Below are 18,147 nucleotides of genomic sequence, written 5' to 3'. Positions count from 1 at the left end.
TTTGGTGCGTGATTGTGATGGAGGTACGGCGAATGTTTGGTGCAGAGGTAGATCGTGGCGGAGGTGCGGTGGGTATTTTTGTGGCGGAAGAGCGGTAAGAAATCGTGGCGGAGGTGCAGCAAATGAGGGTACAGGGCCCAGAAGAGCCGAGAGCCCAGGGGCAGCACGGGCCAGCCCACACAGCGATATTTGTGCGCACTAGGTCCATGCAGCAGAGCAGGTCTCCAGTTATCCTGGTTAACCCTTGCCACGGGATAAAGGCTTAACTTTGTCAAGCCCATGTGGTGGCTGGTGTGCAATGGTCACCACATGTTAAAAAAATCCTCGCACAGGCATCTTCCACCCTCTCAATTAGAGTTCAGAACTGGAACATCGGGTCCTTGATTGAAACATCTGTGAACTCATGTGGAAGCAAGTCATCCTCGTTCGAGAGACCACCTATGATGATGATGGTTGATCTCTATCCTAACTCCATCCACCCGTTAATAGCCATCGATCTCAGATTTATTATTAATTAAGAACATAAGAACTAGGAGCAGGAGTAGGCCTTACGGCCCCTCGAGCCTGCTCCGCCATTTAATACGATCATGGCTGATCTGATCATGGACTCAGGTCCACTTCCCTGCCCGCTCCCCACAACCCTTTATTCCCTTATCGGTTAAGAAACTGTCCATCTCTGTCTTAAATTTATTCAATGACCTAGCTTCCACAGTTTTAAATTGGTGGCCCCTTATTCTAAGATTATGCCCCTGAGTTCTAGTCTCCCTTATCAGTGGAAACATCCTCCACCTTGTTAAGCCCCACATAATCTTATACGTTTTGATAAGATCATCTCTCATTCTTCTGAATTCCAATGAGTAGAGGCCCAACCTACTCAACCTTTCCTCATAAGTCAACCCCATCATCTCCGGAATCAACCTAGTGAACATTCTCTGAACTGCCTCCAAAGCAAGTATATCCTTTCTTAAGTATGGAAACCAAAACTGCATGCAGTATTCCAGATATGGCCTCACCGATACCCTGTATAACTGTAGCAAGACTTCCCTGCTTTCATACCCCATCCCCTTTGCAATAAAGGCCAAAATTCCATTGGCCTTCCTAATCACTTGCTGTACCTGCATACTAATCTTTTGTGTTTCATGCACCAGGACCCCCAGGTCCCGCTGTATTGCAGCACTTTGCAATTTTTCTCCATTTAAATAATAACTTGATCTTCGATTTTTTTCTGCCAAAGTGCATAACCTCACACTTTCCAACATTATACTCCATCTGCCAAATCTTTGCCCACTCATTTAGCCTGTCTATGTCCTTTTGCAGGATTTGTGCGTCCTCGTCACACATTGCTTTTCCTCCCATCTTTGTACATCAGCAAACTTGGCTACGTTACACTCGGTCCCTTCATCCAAGTCATTAATATAGATTGTAAATAGTTGGGGTCCCAGCACTGATCCCTGCAGCACCCCACTAGTTATTGATTGCCAACCTGAGAATGAACCATTTATCCCAACTCTCTGTTTTCTATTAGTTAGCCAATCCTCTATGGACCATGTACAGTAGACACCTCAAGTCGCTGGAGAAATACCACCAACAATATCTCTGCAAGATCCTACAAATCCCCTGGGAGGACAGACGCACCAACATTAGCGTCTTCGACCAGGCCAACATCGAAGCACTGACCACATTTGATCAGCTCCGCTGGGCAGGCCACATAGTTCGCATGCCAGACAGGAGGCTCCCAAAGCAAGCGCTCTACTCGGAACTCCTTCATGGCAAACGAGCCATGGGCAGTGGAAACGTTACAAGGGCACCCTCAAAGCCTCCCTGATAAAGTGCAACATCCCCACTGATACTGGGAGACCCTGGCCAAAGACCACTCTAAGTGGAGGAAGTGCATCCAGGAGGGCACTGAGCACCTCGAGTCTCGTTGCCGAGAACATGCAGAAATCAAGCGTAGGCAGCGGAAAGAGCATGCGACAAACCAGTCCCACTCACCCCTTCCCTCGATCTGCCCCATCTGTGACAGAGACTGTGGTTCTCGTATTGGACTGTACAGCCACCTAAGAACTCATGTTAAGAGTGCAAGCAAGTCTTCCTCGACTTCGCGAGACTGCCTGTGATGATGATGATATCCATGCTAATATATTGCCCCCAACCCCATGAACTTTTATCTTGTGCAGTAACCTTTTATGTGGCACCTTGTCAAATGCCTTCTGGAAGTCCAAATACACCACATCCACTGGTTCCCTTTTATCCACCCTGTTCATTATATCCTCAAAGAACTCCAGCAAGTTTGTCAAACATGACTTCCCCTTCATAAATCCATGCTGACTCTGCCTGACTGAATTATGCTTGCCCAAATGTCCTCTACTGCTACTTTATTAATGGACTCCAACATTTTCCCAACCACAGATGTTAGGCTAACTGATCTATAGTTTCCTGCTTTTTGCCAGCCTTTTTTAAATAGGGGCGTTACATTTGCAGTTTTCCAATCTACTGGGACATCCCCAGATTCCAGGGAATTTTGGTAAATTACAACCAATGCATCCACTACCCCTGCCGCTACTTCTCTTAAGACCCTAGGATGCAAGCCATCAGGTCCAGGGGATTTATCTGCCTTTAGTCCCATTATCATACTGAGTAACACCTTCTTAGTGATTGTGATTGTGTTAAGTTCCTCTCCCCCACCCCCCCACACCCCCCCATAGCCCCTTGACTGTCCACTGTTGGAATCGTAAAGACTGTTACAAAATATTTGTTCAGAGTTTCTGCCATCTCCATGTTCCCCATTACTAATTCCCCGGTTTCGTCCTCTAAAAGACCAACATTTATTTTAGCCATTCTTTTCCTTTTTATATACCTGTAGAAACTCTTGCTATCTGTTTTTATATTTCATGCTAGTTTACTTTCATAGTCTTTCTTCCCTTTCTTAATCATTTTTTGAGTCATTCTTTGCTGGCTTTTAAAAGCTTCCCAATCTTCTGTCCTCCCATTAGTTTTGGCCACTTTGTATGCCCTTGTTTTAAATTGGATACCATCCTTTATTTCTTTAGTTAGCCAGAGATGGCTATCTTTTCTTTGACACCCTTTCCTCCTCACTGGAATATATTTTTATTGATAGTTGTGAAATATCTCCTTAAATGTGCACCACTGTTCATCAACCATCCTACACTTTAATCTATTTTCCTAATCCACTTTACCCAACTCTGCCCTCATATCTTCATAGTCTCCTTTATTTAAGCTTAGGACGCTAGTGTGAGATCCAACTTTCTCATGCTCCATCTGAATTTGAAATTCAACCATGCTCTGATCACTCATTCCAAGGGGATCCTTTACTAGGAGATTGATTATTAATCCTGTCTCACTACACAGGACCAGATCTAAGATAGCTCGTATCTACTACTTTTGTGGGAGAGAGTGCCACACTTCTATCACCCTTTGCGTGAAGAAGTACTTCCCAAAGTCTCTCCTGAATGGAAGGGCTCTGATTTTAACGTGATGTTCCCTTGTCCAAGACTCCCCCATCAGCAGAAAAAGTTTCTCTTTATCTATCCTCTAAATTCCTTTCAAAATCCTAAAAGATTCAATTAAATCACCCCTTAACATTCTATATTCCAGGGATTACAAACCTCGTTTATGCAGTATTTCCTCATAATCTAACCCTTGGAGACCTGGTAACATCCTTGTGAATCTGCGCTACACTTCTTGCAAGACCAAAATATCCTTTCTAAGGTGCATGGTCTCCACAGTCACCAGCAAAGCTCACTCAAGAACACTGGGCACTTAGATTAGAAACAAGGTATGTCAATGTGCATCAAACTATATCCCAGTAAGAGTCATCATCTTCAGGAGAGGAGAAATTATTAAATCATTATTATTGGTAACACATTGGTCAGTTGGGCATAAAAGTGACAAACGGAATTCAATTCATAAAAGTGTGTGGTAATGCATTTAGCGTGGGGCAACAAGGCAAGGGAATACGCAATAAATGGGAGGATACGGAGAGATGTGGAGGAACAGAGGGACCCTGGAGTATTTGTCCACAGATCCTTAAAGGTAGCAGGACAGGTCGATAAGGTAGTTAAAAAGGCATTATGGAATGCTTTCTTTTATTAGCCAAGGCATGGAATACAAGAGCAGGGAGGTTATGCTTGAACTGTATAAAACACTAGTTGGGCTGCAGCTTGAGTACTGCGTGCAGTTCTGGTCACCACATTACAGGAAGGATGTGATTGTACTAGAAAGCGTGCAGAGGAGATTTACGAGGATGTTGCCAGGACTGGAAAACTTTAGCTATGAGGAAAGATTGGATAGGCTGGGGCTGCTTTCCTTGGAACAGAGGAGACTGAGGGGGCATTTAATTGAGATCTATAAAATTATGAGGGGCTTAGATAGAGTGGATAGGAAGGACCTATTTTCATTAGCAGAGGGGTCAATAACCAGTGGACATAGATTTAAAGTAGTTGGTAGAAGGATTAAAAGGGAGATGAGGAAACATTTCTTCACCCAGAGGGTGGTGGGAGTCTGGAATTCACTGCCTGAGGTGGTAGAGGCAGAAACTCTCATCACATTTAAAAGGTACTTGGATATGCACGTAAAGAGCCGTAATCTACAGGGATACGGACCTCGTGCTGGAAGGTGTGATTAGGCTGGGTAACTCTTTTTCGACCGGCATAGACACGTTGGGCCGAAAGGTCTCCTCCTGTGTCGTAATTTTCTATGATTCTATGATCCGACAGTTGTTGGGACTAGAAATCACTTGTTTTAACCCTTTGACACAGTTGAACTTGGTATACTTATACATAACATCCAGAGAGCAAAGCTATTTATTAAACTGTCAAATTTTGAAAGTTAGTGCACATGGCTGCGCAATGACGATGTAGATCTTATGGTAATTCAAGGGCAGAAATCACCAACTGAACTGATGTCATTGAGAAACCATTTTTTTTCCCTTTTGAAAGTGTACAGCTACCTCATCCACGTGTCCATTCTTTACTTGCGAGCCTAGACAATGATCATCAGACTGGCTGACCATGGAAGGCAGATATCATGTGCTCATGGAGAGCAATCTTATGTGAATTTTGGTTGTTATTTTTCCCTCCATAGCCCAGGAGTTCTGAGGCCAAATGAAGCACCTCAAAGTCTTTCCTTGTTGAGATTGACTGAATCTATATAGACTGAGAATCAAATGTAGTATCTTATGGTCTGTGTGATTTAGTACCAAACCATATGACAAATTTACTTCGAGGCCATCAGGAAAACAGTCAATATGATGTTTCTAATGTTCAAAAAGAACGAACTAGCCTATTCCTTCTTTTCTAACATTAGAAATTGCACCTATACTCAGTGGCAAGTGAGCAAAGTTCTAAAACTATGCTTAACTGTGTGCAGAGTTCTGGTTTGCCTAAGCAGAGCAATTTAGTCAATGTCTGTATGGTCACTAAAAATGCTGATCGTTCAAATTGGCAAATGTAGTCTGCCTGTACCATTAACTATTTACCTTCCACACTTTGGCCCTTTGGTCAGTCGGTATGCATCGTCCTTGAATTATGTTTCTAAGTGTTTCCAGGTCACAGCCACCTTCATCCAATGCTTCAGCTAGGTCTTTATCCCTAAGATAGAAGTGAAAGATCGACTAATTATTAAACAGATCATTGATTGTGGGATTACATTTACCTATAGCATTACACACCACTACTACAACCAACTCAATATAGTTCAAAGGTTCACCTTCACCTGGCCAATTAAAATACTTCAGATGTAACAGTAGGCTAGCCTAACTAATATTTAAAACACCTCATCACTGGCTGACCGAGAAATACTGGAAGAGAATTTAGTCTAATATTAATAAGTGGCTGTTGGGACTAAAAATTGACTGCAACAATAAGTAAAGCCACATTCCTTATCCAAAAATACAATATAATGCTAAATAAAAACAGAAAAGGCTGGAGGTAGCATCTGTGGAGAGAGATGCTCTCTCCACCAACACAGCCTGACCTACTGAGTGTTTTCCAGTATTTTTTATTTTTATTCCAGCATCCAGTATTTTCCTTTTGTTTTAGTGGGAATATACAGTAGGAAGTCAGTATCTGTAAACAGAACAGACTGGTTATTATATTTCATGTGTGTACTTTTCATCAGAATTACTAATGTACAGGAAATGTCAAACATGTCGCCAATCTTCCATTAATGTAAACAATCAAATATAAAACCGAAAACTTGTATTGAAAATAAACTATTTTGTGTAAAGTAGTTTTCAATGATAGCATTAATTGCCTACAATTTTTTGCAAAGACAAGAAATGTTTTTGTACACCAATTTTGTTGCGCATTCCAGCAAAGTACGCTGTGCATACGACAATGATGTTTTACATTTCAATTCTGATGTTTTACGTTTCTAGTCATGTTGTCCATACAACCACTGACTAAAGACTAAAAACATTTAAGGAACAATGGGCCCAAGTTTCCACAAGAAAAAAAACGGGTGCCCCTCCGAGCTGGGCGCCCGTTTTTCGCGCCTAAAACGGCACCTAAAAAAATCCTTGGTATTCTCCACCTACCTGTAGGTCCTCTGGCCCTCGGCGCAGCCAGCACGAGCTGTGGGGGGAGGGGCGGAGCCAGGTCCCGGCACTCTGCACATGCGCGCTACAGTGGGCATGCAAGTGCAGTAGCTCCAGGCGCCGAACTGTGTGGGAGGGGCCCGAAGCACGCAGCCCCTAGCCCTGGCTGAATGGCCTCACTGGGGCTGCGTGAATGAGGCGCCTCCCACGGCCAGCTCCTGCTCCCCCCCCGACCAGACCCGGCACTCGCTCCCCCCCCCACCCCCGCCGACCAGACCCGATCCGACACCCGCACCCCCCCCAGCCCCCCCCCGACCAGACACCCACTCCTCCCCACCCCCCCCGCCGACCAGACACCCGCGCCCGCCCCCTCCACCCCGACCCGACCCGACACCCGCTCCCTCCCCTCCCTCCCCCCCCCGCCGACCAGACCCGACCCGACACCCGCGCCTCGCAGATCGGGAGCGAGGACATTTGTACGTGGAAGTTTGGGCTATTTACCCATATCTTGCATGGCAAATGTCCTCAAAACTCTTGTGCCTGAAGAAGCAGGCGCATAACCTGCTTTTACAGCTGTAAGAGTTTAAAAACATAGAAAACACATGATTAAAATAAAAATGTTAAAAACACGTGTTAAAACCCTGCCCACTCAGATAATGTTATTTTAAACCCTAACCCTAACTTTTTTTTTTAAATCAGCAATTTTTTTTCTTTTAAAAACGTGTAACATTTTTAATTTCTATTAATTTATTGTGTGAGGTGTTTTTTTTAAATGTTTTATGTATTTTTTGTGAGTTTTGGGGTTTTCCTCATTCATTGTAATAGAAGATTCGGAACTTATGGAAGATTCTGTTTCCCTTGCCTGGGGAGTCTAGGGCTGGGGGGCATGGTCTCAGGGTGGGGAGTCGGCCGTTTATGGGTGAGATGATGAGAAATTTCTTCGCTCGGAGGACTGTGGATCTTTATGATTCTCTATGCCAGAGGGCTGTGGATACTCAGACATTGAGTATATACAAGGCCGAGTTTGATAGACTTTTAAACTCAAGAATACAGGTAGTAATTGGATGTCCAGGCCCACGTGATTCCTGCAGACATCCCGACATGCACGCGCTGCACATCGCAGGGAGAGGAGGCCTGTGGATCGAGAATTCCAGGGGCGTAGCAGCTTCAGGTACGTGCACATTTTATTTCTATACTTTATTGATTTGCCCGGGGGAAGTCCTCCTTGGAATTTCTGCCCCATGGTACGAGGAAATGTAGCAGCATGGATACAAAGTTAGTTGACAGACAAAAAAAGGAATATGAAATGACATGGAGAGCAAGATTAGGTTAGGTGGCTCACATGGAGAAAAACACTAGTGTAGACTTGATGGGCTGAACAGTTCATTTCTGTGCTGTAACACTACAATTCAAAACCATATAGATCAGGAAGGTTCCAGGTCTGACTTGTAGTCTGCGTCAAGCTAGCTGATCTCAGCAAGACAGCCAATTGGCCTTAATGTCGCTGAGCTAGGGAAAGGGGGGAGAATCAGTCACCATTAATACTTGAGATTATCCAGCAATTACTGTTGAAAATAACACAAATCTGGACATCAAGTAAAACTCTACTGTGATGCCCATCCCTGTGGTTAAATAGCCTGCTAACACTCACTATTCTAGATTCATGTATGATTAACAGCCACTTCAGTCAGATACCGAGAGCTATTAAATGCCTGGAGAACCATATCCCAGCACAAGTAAGCATCTTTAGAAGAGGAAGGTGAAAAAAGTGGGAGAAAACTGGAAACTTACATTTATATGGCAGTCAAAAGCTCCACCACACTTGCAAGATGGAGAGAGGGTGGGATGCACAGGAGGCAAGAGTCGGAAGACCGACGGGTGTAGGAGGGGGAGGAAATCTGGAGGCGAACGCAGCAGTAGAATAAAGTGAGGCCACAGAGGGATTTATAGTTGAAAATTTTAATTAGGTTTAATGTGTCTGGAAACAGTAAGCCAATGTGGCAAAGGGACAGGAATGATGGGACATACAGGGCATAGTTCAGGACAGGATACAATCAGCTGCCTGTTAGACAAGTTGGAGTTCATGGGAGGGTAGATCAAGGAAGGGCAGCATCGGAATAATTACGTCTGGTGGTGACAAAATCATGGATGAGAGTTTCAGCGGCAATAGGGCTAAGGTAAGGACAGAGGTAAGTAATATTGCAGAGGTAGAAATAAGCAGTCTTGGTGACAAAGAGAATGCGAGGTTTGAAACACAATTCAGGGTCAAACAGGTTTTGTTTAACCAGAGTTTGCGACTCAGAGACATAGTAAACCAGGAGGCACTAAGGAAGCGAAGACACAATCAAGAATCAGCAGAGGCTGATTCAGCAACATATGGAAGGAGAGGGGGCTAATCGAAACAAAACTGACCATGCTCCTGGAGACCAATGGTGGAAGAGAGTATGACTCAAGAATGCAGTGAAGAAGCAAAGTGGTACCTTGGAAAAACAGTAGTAGCTCTAGCCCTGGAGCAGAGAGAGAGATGCACAGTTCAGGAGACAAGAAAGTTGAATGTGGTCAAACAAACGAGAGCAGTAGCAGAGACTGCATGGATGAACTACAACAATTGTACATTCTTGTCTGTCGTAAAAATAAAAAAGGAAAGGTGGCTCAACCGTGGCTATCAAGGGAAATCAGGGATAGCATTAAAGCCAAGGAAGTGGCATACAAATTGGCCAGAAATAGCAGAGAACCCGGGGACTGGGAGAAATTTAGAACTCAGCAGAGGAGGACAAAGGGTTTGATTAGGGCAGGGAAAATGGAGTATGAGAAGAAGCTTGCAGGGAACATTAAGACGGATTGCAAAAGTTTCTTTAGATATGTAAAGAGAAAAAGGTTAGTAAAGACAAACGTAGGTCCCCTGCAGTCAGAATCAGGGGAAGTCATAACGGGCAACAAAGAAATGGCGGACCAATTGAACAAGTACTTTGGTTCGGTATTCACTGAGGAGGACACAAACAACCTTCCGGATATAAAAGGGGTCGGAGGGTCTAGTAAGGAGGAGGAACTGAGGGAAATCCTTATTAGTCGGGAAATTGTGTTGGGGAAATTGATGGGATTGAAGGCCGATAAATCCCCAGGGCCTGCTGGACTGCATCCCAGAGTACTTAAGGAGGTGGCCTTGGAAATAGTGGATGCATTGACAGTCATTTTCCAACATTCCATTGACTCTGGATCAGTTCCTATGGAGTGGAGGGTAGCCAATGTAACCCCACTTTTTAAAAAAGAAGGGAGAGAGAAAACAGGGAATTACAGACCGGTCAGCCTGACATCGGTAGTGGGTAAAATGATGGAATCAATTATTAAGGATGTCATAGCAGTGCATTTGGAAAGAAGTAATATGATAGGTCCAAGTCAGCATGGATTTGTGAAAGGGAAATCATGCTTGACAAATCTTCTGGAATTTTTTGAGGATGTTTCCAGTAGAGTGGACAAGGGAGAACCAGTTGATGTGGTATATTTGGACTTTCAGAAGGCTTTCAACAAGGTCCCACACAAGAGATTAATGTGCAAAGTTAAAGCACATGGGATTGGGGGTAGTGTGCTGACATGGATTGAGAACTGGTTGTCAGACAGGAAGCAAAGAGTAGGAGTAAATGGGGACTTTTCAGAATGGCAGGCAGTGACTAGTGGGGTACCGCAAGATTCTGTGCTGGGGCCCCAGCTGTTTACACTGTACATTAATGATTTAGACGAGGGGATTAAATGTAGTATCTCCAAATTTGCGGATGACACTAAGTTGGGTGGCAGTGTGAGCTGCAAGGAGGATTCTATGAGGTTGCAGAGCGACTTGGATAGGTTAGGTGAGTGGGCAAATGCATGGCAGATGAAGTATAATGTGGATAAATGTGAGGTTATCCACTTTGGTGGTAAAAACAGAGAGACAGACTATTATCTGAATGGTGACAGATTAGGAAAAGGGCAGGTGCAAAGAGACCTGGGTGTCATGGTACATCAGTCATTGAAGGTTGGCATGCAGGTACAGCAGGCGGTTAAGAAAGCAAATGGCATGTTGGCCTTCATAGCGAGGGGATTTGAGTACAAGGGCAGGGAGGTGTTGCTACAATTGTACAGGACCTTGGTGAGGCCACACCTGGAGTATTGTGTACAGTTTTGGTCTCCTAACCTGAGGAAGGACATTCTTGCTATTGAGGGAGTGCAGCGAAGGTTCACCAGACTGATTCCCGGGATGGCGGGACTGACCTATCAAGAAAGACTGGGTCAACTGGGCTTGTATTCACTGGAGTTCAGAAGAATGAGAGGGGACCTCATAGAAACGTTTAAAATTCTGACGGGGTTAGACAGGTTAGATGCAGGAAGAATGTTCCCAATGTTGGGGAAGTCCAGAACCAGGGGACACAGTCTAAGGATAAGGGGGAAGCCATTTAGGACCGAGATGAGGAGGAATTTCTTCACCCAGAGAGTGGTGAACCTGTGGAATTCTCTACCACAGAAAGTTGTTGAGGCCAATTCACTAAATATATTCAAAAAGGAGTTAGATGAAGTCCTTACTACTAGGGGAATCAAGGGGTATGGTGAGAAAGCAGGAATGGGGTACTGAAGTTGCATGTTCAGCCATGAACTCATTGAATGGCGGTGCAGGCTAGAAGGGCTGAATGACCTACTCCTGCACCTATTTTCTATGTTTCTATGACTGAAAAGAGGAGAGTAGAGGGGGAGCCAGGAATTAAAAGCGAGGAGCAAACCGGGACTCGCCTAGGAGGTTTGAGAGCAGTGATTGTGAACTGAGGAAGCCAGCAGAGCAGCAAAGGTTTATCCCAGAAGCCAACTCAGCAGTCGGGTTAATTTTACTCCTGTTTATTTCATTTTTGACCTCCGCACTCCCCCCTCGCCTTCTTTATATTAGTTCTTATTTATTTCCTATTTGTAGCTCCCTATTTACTATTCTCCCTCTTATTGTTTTGTATATTTAATGTCATTCCTTCTTCCACTAATTGTGCTGCCTTGTTGTGGGAGTGGAGATAGGATTGTGTGTTCCGAGTGAGGATGACCAGAGCAATGCCAATTCTACACCATTATTTATTTTGATTTCGGGAAGTGGGCAAAGCTGGCAAGGCAGAATTTGTTGCCCATCCCTAGCCACCTTATTTAACTTGTTCAGTCCTTTACTGTGGTCGTGCTCCCACAATAGTATTAGATAGGAAATTCCAAGATTGGAGTGCAGCGGTGAAGAATTGGCCAAAAAGAATGGTGTGTGACTTGGAAGGGGACTTGTAGATGATGGCACTCCTGTAGCTGTTCTTGTCTTTTTCAGTGGCATAGGTTACAGGGAAGATGGGTGCAGTCCAAGTAACCTTGGTGAGTTGCTGCAGTGCATCCTGTACATAATATATTTTTCAGTCTGGTGCTCGAAAGATTGGATATTGAAACCAGTCACAGGGGCACCATTCAAGCAAGCAAACTGCTCTGTTCCGGATGTTGTGAAGCTTCTTTAGTGCTACTCAGGCTGCACTCATCCAGGCAAATGAGGAGTATTCCATTACATTGATTAAAAACTGCATGTTCCCTACCTTAAAAATGCATTATCATAATTGAAAAAGACACCAAGACTTGCTAATGGCCTAACTCAGCCTGATTGTGTGGCCAGAGAGAACGTTAATGTCAGTGGCAAGGGAGTAAAATTTATGGTGGGGAATGAAGAAAATGGCATAGGTCTTTTCAATGTTGAGCTGGAGGAAGTTTTATCTAATCCAGAATTTTACATCAGACAAGTAGTCTGACAGCAGTGAGACATTAAAAATAGTGGTGGAGAGGTAAAGTTGAGTTATAGTCAGTGTACATGTGAAATCTAACCCCATGACTGTCACTGAGAGGACAGCATTGATGTAAAGAAGAGGAGGGAGCCAGAGGTGACAGTGCAGAGGAAGGAAAAGAAGCCATCTTTGCAGCTGCGTTGGCTGCATTCTGGTCGATAGGAATGGAGCCATACAGTCCTACAGAGTTAGACACAGAGGAGGCATTGGAGGAGGATGGCATAATCACCTGTATTGAACACCACTGATAGGTCAAGGGTTATAATGCATCACAATCATAATCATAGAGGATGCCATTTATAACTTCTGCTGGGGCCCTTTCAGTTCTATGAGAAAGGTGGAAGCCACTTCGGGGGGTCTTTGAACAGGGAATTTTGCAAGTGATAGGCACAAAGCTGCAAGGTGACAACATGTTCATAGCCAGGAAAGGGACGTTGGAGATGAGGTTGTGAATGAAGACACGTGTTAAAAACTATCTAAATATGAATACATTACAAAATTCTCTTCCTTAAAAAATGAAATAGTCAACAAAATCAATCAAGTGTCATGAGAAATATAGAAGCAAAGTTATTAGTGCCAATTTTAGCTATTAAAGTGGCAACATTGAACTTGGCTTGCATACCCAGCCACTAATTGTATCTGATATAAAGCAAGACAAGAATGATAGGAATTATTGGTGTGATGAATCCCCAAAAGAAACACTTGGAAGTTCATTGTTGTATTGTATTATTTTCAAGTTAAGTTCTACAGTTCAGCAGTAATTAAACAGAGCTTGAAACTGTTTTGATAGAGTCAGCAACATGATTTTAAAATGTAGGGCCATTGATAAGACAAGATTCTAAATGGTCATGCAAAGGTATATGCTGCTGCCTTCCCTCAGTTGGTAGTACGCTTGCCCGAGTCAGAAGGCTGTGGGTTTAAGCGACACTTGTGGCAGGAACTGAAAAATTACATTGACACTCCAATGCAGTATTGGGGAAATGCTGCATTGCTGGAGATATTGCCCTTTGAAATGTTAAACAAAGGCCCACCTGCCTATAGATATTAAAGATCCACGTGCAGACATTATGATCTGGGCAAATATTCCTCCCTTAACCACCACCACCACCAAAAACAGTTCAACAAACTAATCATTGCTGACTGAGACTTTGCTGTGTACAAATTGGTTACTGAATTTGTCTGAATAATAGTCACTGTGCATCCAAGTAATTTATTGTGTGTGAAACATTGAGATGTAATAAGATACTATAGAAATGAAGGATTTTTTTGTAAGGATACTCCAGTGATCCTATAACTGTACATCGACCAATCCAAAACTGCTATTGTGATCTCACAATTATCTAAGCAAAGCAGCATCAGCTTCATATTGATGTAAAATGTAATATGACACTGGTGATAAGCTGGCCAGATTAAATTTAGGCAAGATTGTGAAACAATCTCTAGGATGTAGTTTTGTTTCCAATTTGCAGCAACTGCAGTATAACTGCAACAAGTCAAAGCAGCCAACCACCCATTTCAAACCTTAATTCAACTTCAATTTATTCTTTTGCCATCGATTTGCTCTCCTCCTCCCTTAAAAGAGATTCACTCTGTGGTTTCAGACTCCTCTTCCCAAATTACCACTATTTATAGGTGAACCTAGAAAGTATTTGCAAGTTTTTCAGCTACATGGGCATCACAGCAACATCTGATCTATTCCCCACCCAACAAGAAAGCCAGTGTCGTCACTCAATACCTACTACAGCCTGTAGCAGCAGGAACCAAAGTATTAACAGTGGCATCTTTACATAGATCAGTTAACTGATTTCACAATAAAATATAACTGACCTTTGAACACTGGTGATGATGAGCCATAAGCACAGGTACAGAGCTCTGCTTTATTTGCCCAGATAATGAAAAGCTTGCAATACAACTCACCACTGCCAGCTCTACATTACTGTAAGCATAACTTACCCTAATAATCTTGTCATTACAGTACCCTAGACAATTACTGTAGAATTTCAGTAACCTTGTATAGAAAAAGTTTTAATTATTTTTTGTGCAGAATTATAATTACAGATATCCAATGGCAGATGAGAAAGATTAAAGTCAATTGAGTTTCCTTGTCTAGGACAAATTTTAATACAAAAATGCACCATCAAAATCATTTTTGAAATAGCTCACCCAACCAAATTATTTTCCTTGCAATTACAGGACGTGGCAGAAAATATTATGGCGTGATGCTCGTTCAAACCGAATTCCTTTTAAAGTAGTTCTGAGGTAAAACGCCCCAGAACTACTCCTACTCCTTTACGTGAAGGTCAGTAAATGTAAACACAACCCCCTCCTCAGTCTCAGACACACAACTGACCCCACCAGATTGTTACCTCTTTCACCGTCTGGTTGAATGTATGAAAATGAGTTGCTTTGTTAACAGATTCCCCCTCCCCTTTCTTTAAATTTAAGAAAATTATTAAATTACTTGACAGATTTTTTTGTTGATATTCAAAATCGTATCTCTAGCACTGAGAAACAAGCTATGATTGAGTGTGCACATCCACTCTACAACCAATTCATAGCAGCTTACAATGTGCTGGTACATTATTTTTTTAAAGAACCATTGCTGAATTTCCAGATTTATGGCCGAATTCGGAGTTTGACGAACTAGATTCCCATTGGAGGGGAGATGACTCGTTTAACATGTGATTTGAAGTCACAGACAAGAAAACGTAAATAAAGTGAACCTGTCACACAGCCCGGGACTCCTCAATCGATCCCCTAACCAGTTTAAAGCTCTTTGGCTGGGCTTCACGGTGAGCCATTTCCAGCCGGCAGAGACACTCTGCACACACCCACCCACTGGCTCCATTCCGTTCGTCCGTCCGTTTCAGGCCGCACACAGGCAGCCGGGACACACCGAGAAGCCAAGCCCCACTGAAACCCACCAGCTGCTGCTGTTGCCTCCCGGTATCGGCTGCGCTTCGGCCGCCGCCGCCGCCATTCCGCTTTCGGTTTCCACGTCTGTCCCCCAGCTGCCGCCGTAAAGTGTATCGCCCTCGCGCTCCTCCATCAAGTGTCGTCAGAAAAAACAAAGCGTCGCAAAAACAAAGCCTTGTGTTGGCAAGTTGGTTTATGGCACTGAGCCACTGCTATTCATTCTTGTTGCTGAAGGTGTGAATGTGATTTGTCATCAGGATGGTGAACATTTCATTTTTTTTTAAACTTCTTCTTATCTGGACATTTCTTATTTAATGTCAGCCAGTAGCTCAGTTGGTAGCACCCTCGCCTCTGAGTCAGAAAGGTTGTGGGTTCAAGTCCCACTCCAGAGACTTGAACACAAAAATCTAAGCTGGCGCTCCAATGGAGTGCCGAACTGTCGGATGAGACGTTAAACCGAGGCACCTCCAAAGCATATGTGGCTTACACATAAAGCCTGATTGGCCTCAACTGTGATTATTTCCCGTTAAATAGTTTTCAATTGGTTCAGGACTTAAACTTGAAGAATGAGCTAAGTATTGGAGCATGAGGCGTTTCTTATGGAGCTGTATCCCAGTCAGGGTTTGTGCCTTAGAATGGGAGAAAATTGGGGGTAGGGGGAGTGAATTCAAAATTCTAAACTACAGTATTGAGATTTATACTCGTGTGAAAGGCATAGCTTTCTCCAATCATCAAATGGATGTTATTAGCCATTTAGAATTTAATGTTGTTACCAATTAGACACAAAGCATCACTATATCTGAAAAGCTAATTATGTGGCGTCTTCTCTTCCATCCCCCATAATTTAAAATTAGCTGTAGAAAGGGGGACACACATCTGTGCTGAAGTGGCTGTGGGTAATTGGTGAGTGAATGGCAGTGGCTTCTGGACATCCCTTACAACAACAACAACGTATTTTATATAGCTCCTTTAATATAATGAAACGTCACAAGTTAGTCAAACACGATATGACTTTAACAAATCTGTGCTGGCTTTCATTTATTAATCTGTATTTTTACAAGCGTCAATTAATTTTGTCTCAAATTATTTCCTCAAGTTTCCCACCACCAACATTAGGCTGACTGACCTGTAGTTACCAGATTTATCCCTCTCTCCATTTTTTGAACAGGGGTGCAATATTTAGAAACATAGAAAATAGGTGCAGGAGTAGGCTATTCGGCCCTTCTAGCCTGCACCGCCATTCAATGAGTTCATGGCTGAATCACTCCGATATCCAAGGAGGATTGGACAATTGTGGCCAAAGCCTCTGCATTTTACAGCCTTACTTCCCGCAGCATCCTCTCTGGACTGAATGACTTCTACTTTGAATGATTCCAACCTTTTTAGTATGTCCCCTTTATCTATTTTTATCCCATCCAATATTTCTAACTTTTTAGTGACAGTGGCAGCATCCTCTTTTTTTAAAGACATATGTAAAATACTCATTTTAGTACCTCAGCTATGCTCTCTGCCTCCACAAGATCTTTTTTAAATCTCTAGTTGACAAGTTTATAAAAGATTGTTTGGTTCCCTTATGTTACTAATCTGTTCCCATACTCTCAATGCTACTTATTTCCTTTTTCAGTTCTCCTGTTCTTAATATTCAGCTTGGTTCTCGACTGAATTAACATTTATCATAAGCCTCCCTTTCTGCTTCATTTTAATCTCCATCTTTAGTCATCCACGGCGCTCTAGCTTTGAATGCCCTTTCTTTTTCCTTTGCGGGAATGTGTGTATTCAAACTATCTCCTCTGAACACATCCCATTGCTCATTTACTGTTTTACCTGTCAATCTTGGGTTCCTGGGCAAGATCGCTTTTCAACTCCTCCAGTTGAGTATTTTCACATTTTTTTCCTTGTCCGCTACTTTGATCACTGTTTCCCAAACACTTCCCCACTGCAACATGCCCCACTTCTTTCTCCAAAACTAGTTCCAGCACTGCTTCGTTTCTCATTAGGCTGGAAACATGCTGAAAGTGGTACATATTTCAGGAATTACTTCCTTTCTTTGCCCTTTACACTGTTATTTCCTCCAGTCTCTTATTAGGATCATTGCAGCCCCCCATTATCACTATTATGTTCTTGCATCTTTCTGCATTTTGCTTCTCTATCTCCTTCCCACTATTTGGTGGTCTATAATATACACCCAACAGCACAATAGCTGCTCCATTGTTCCTTAATTCTAACCAAATAGATTATTTTGAACCCCTTATTAGGGGCCAAGTTTCAGCCTGAGTTGCTCCTGTTTTTTTGGAGCAACTGGTTTAGAATGGAGTATCTTAGAAATTCAAATTCTTGGCATTTAGTTTGCTCTAGTTCTAGTCAGTTAGAACAGTTTCACTTTGGAACAGAATATTTTTTTTCAAAAGGGGGCGTGTCCAGCCACTTACACCTGTTTTCAAAGTTTAGACAGTGAAAACTTACTCCAAACTAACTTAGAATGGAGTAAGTGAAGATTTTTGTATGTTCCAAAAAACCTTGTCTACACTTTAGAAAATCAGGCATAGGTTACAAATTAGGCGTAGGGAAGGGGAGGGGGTTAAAGGGAAGTTTACAAACATTAAACACTTCAGTTTTACAAAGAAAGAGCCATCATGAATAATAAATGATAAATACATCAATAAATCAACCAATAAAATCAATCAAAAAAAATTAATAATTTTTTTTTTTAAATCAATAAATAAAACATTTTCTACTTACTGACTGCAACACAGGGAGTCCTCCAACAGCGTTCTGGGACGGCCCGTCCAGTGTGTTTCTGTCAGTGTCTCTATCTCTCTGTCTGTCTGTGTTTCTGACATGGAGGGGCGGGGAAAAGAG

At 42.9% G+C, this 18,147-nt stretch overlaps 1 protein-coding gene across 3 annotated transcripts in view; it reads right to left on the bottom strand.

Annotated features, from left to right (window-relative positions):
• The window catches only part of tbc1d23 (TBC1 domain family, member 23), an 81,468-nt gene extending 66,032 nt beyond the window's left edge, over positions 1-15,436 (bottom strand). For 2 of the 3 annotated variants that reach the window (XM_070870221.1, XM_070870223.1), the window contains exons 1-2: positions 15,297-15,436; positions 5,498-5,609 (exon numbers count right to left, since the gene is read on the bottom strand). In XM_070870221.1, the coding sequence (XP_070726322.1) occupies positions 5,498-5,609; positions 15,297-15,421 (237 nt within the window). In that variant the 5' untranslated portion in view covers positions 15,422-15,436. Of the gene's footprint in view, positions 1-5,497; positions 5,610-15,095; positions 15,260-15,296 lie in introns of those variants that run through there. The other variant, XM_070870222.1, reaches the window with a different exon arrangement.
• Positions 15,437-18,147: the final 2,711 nt, after the last annotated feature.

Source organism: Pristiophorus japonicus, unplaced genomic scaffold (genome assembly GCF_044704955.1).
Source record: "Pristiophorus japonicus isolate sPriJap1 unplaced genomic scaffold, sPriJap1.hap1 HAP1_SCAFFOLD_1194, whole genome shotgun sequence".
Taxonomy (NCBI): Eukaryota; Metazoa; Chordata; class Chondrichthyes; family Pristiophoridae; genus Pristiophorus; species Pristiophorus japonicus.
This window is presented reverse-complemented; position numbering and strand designations above follow the sequence as displayed.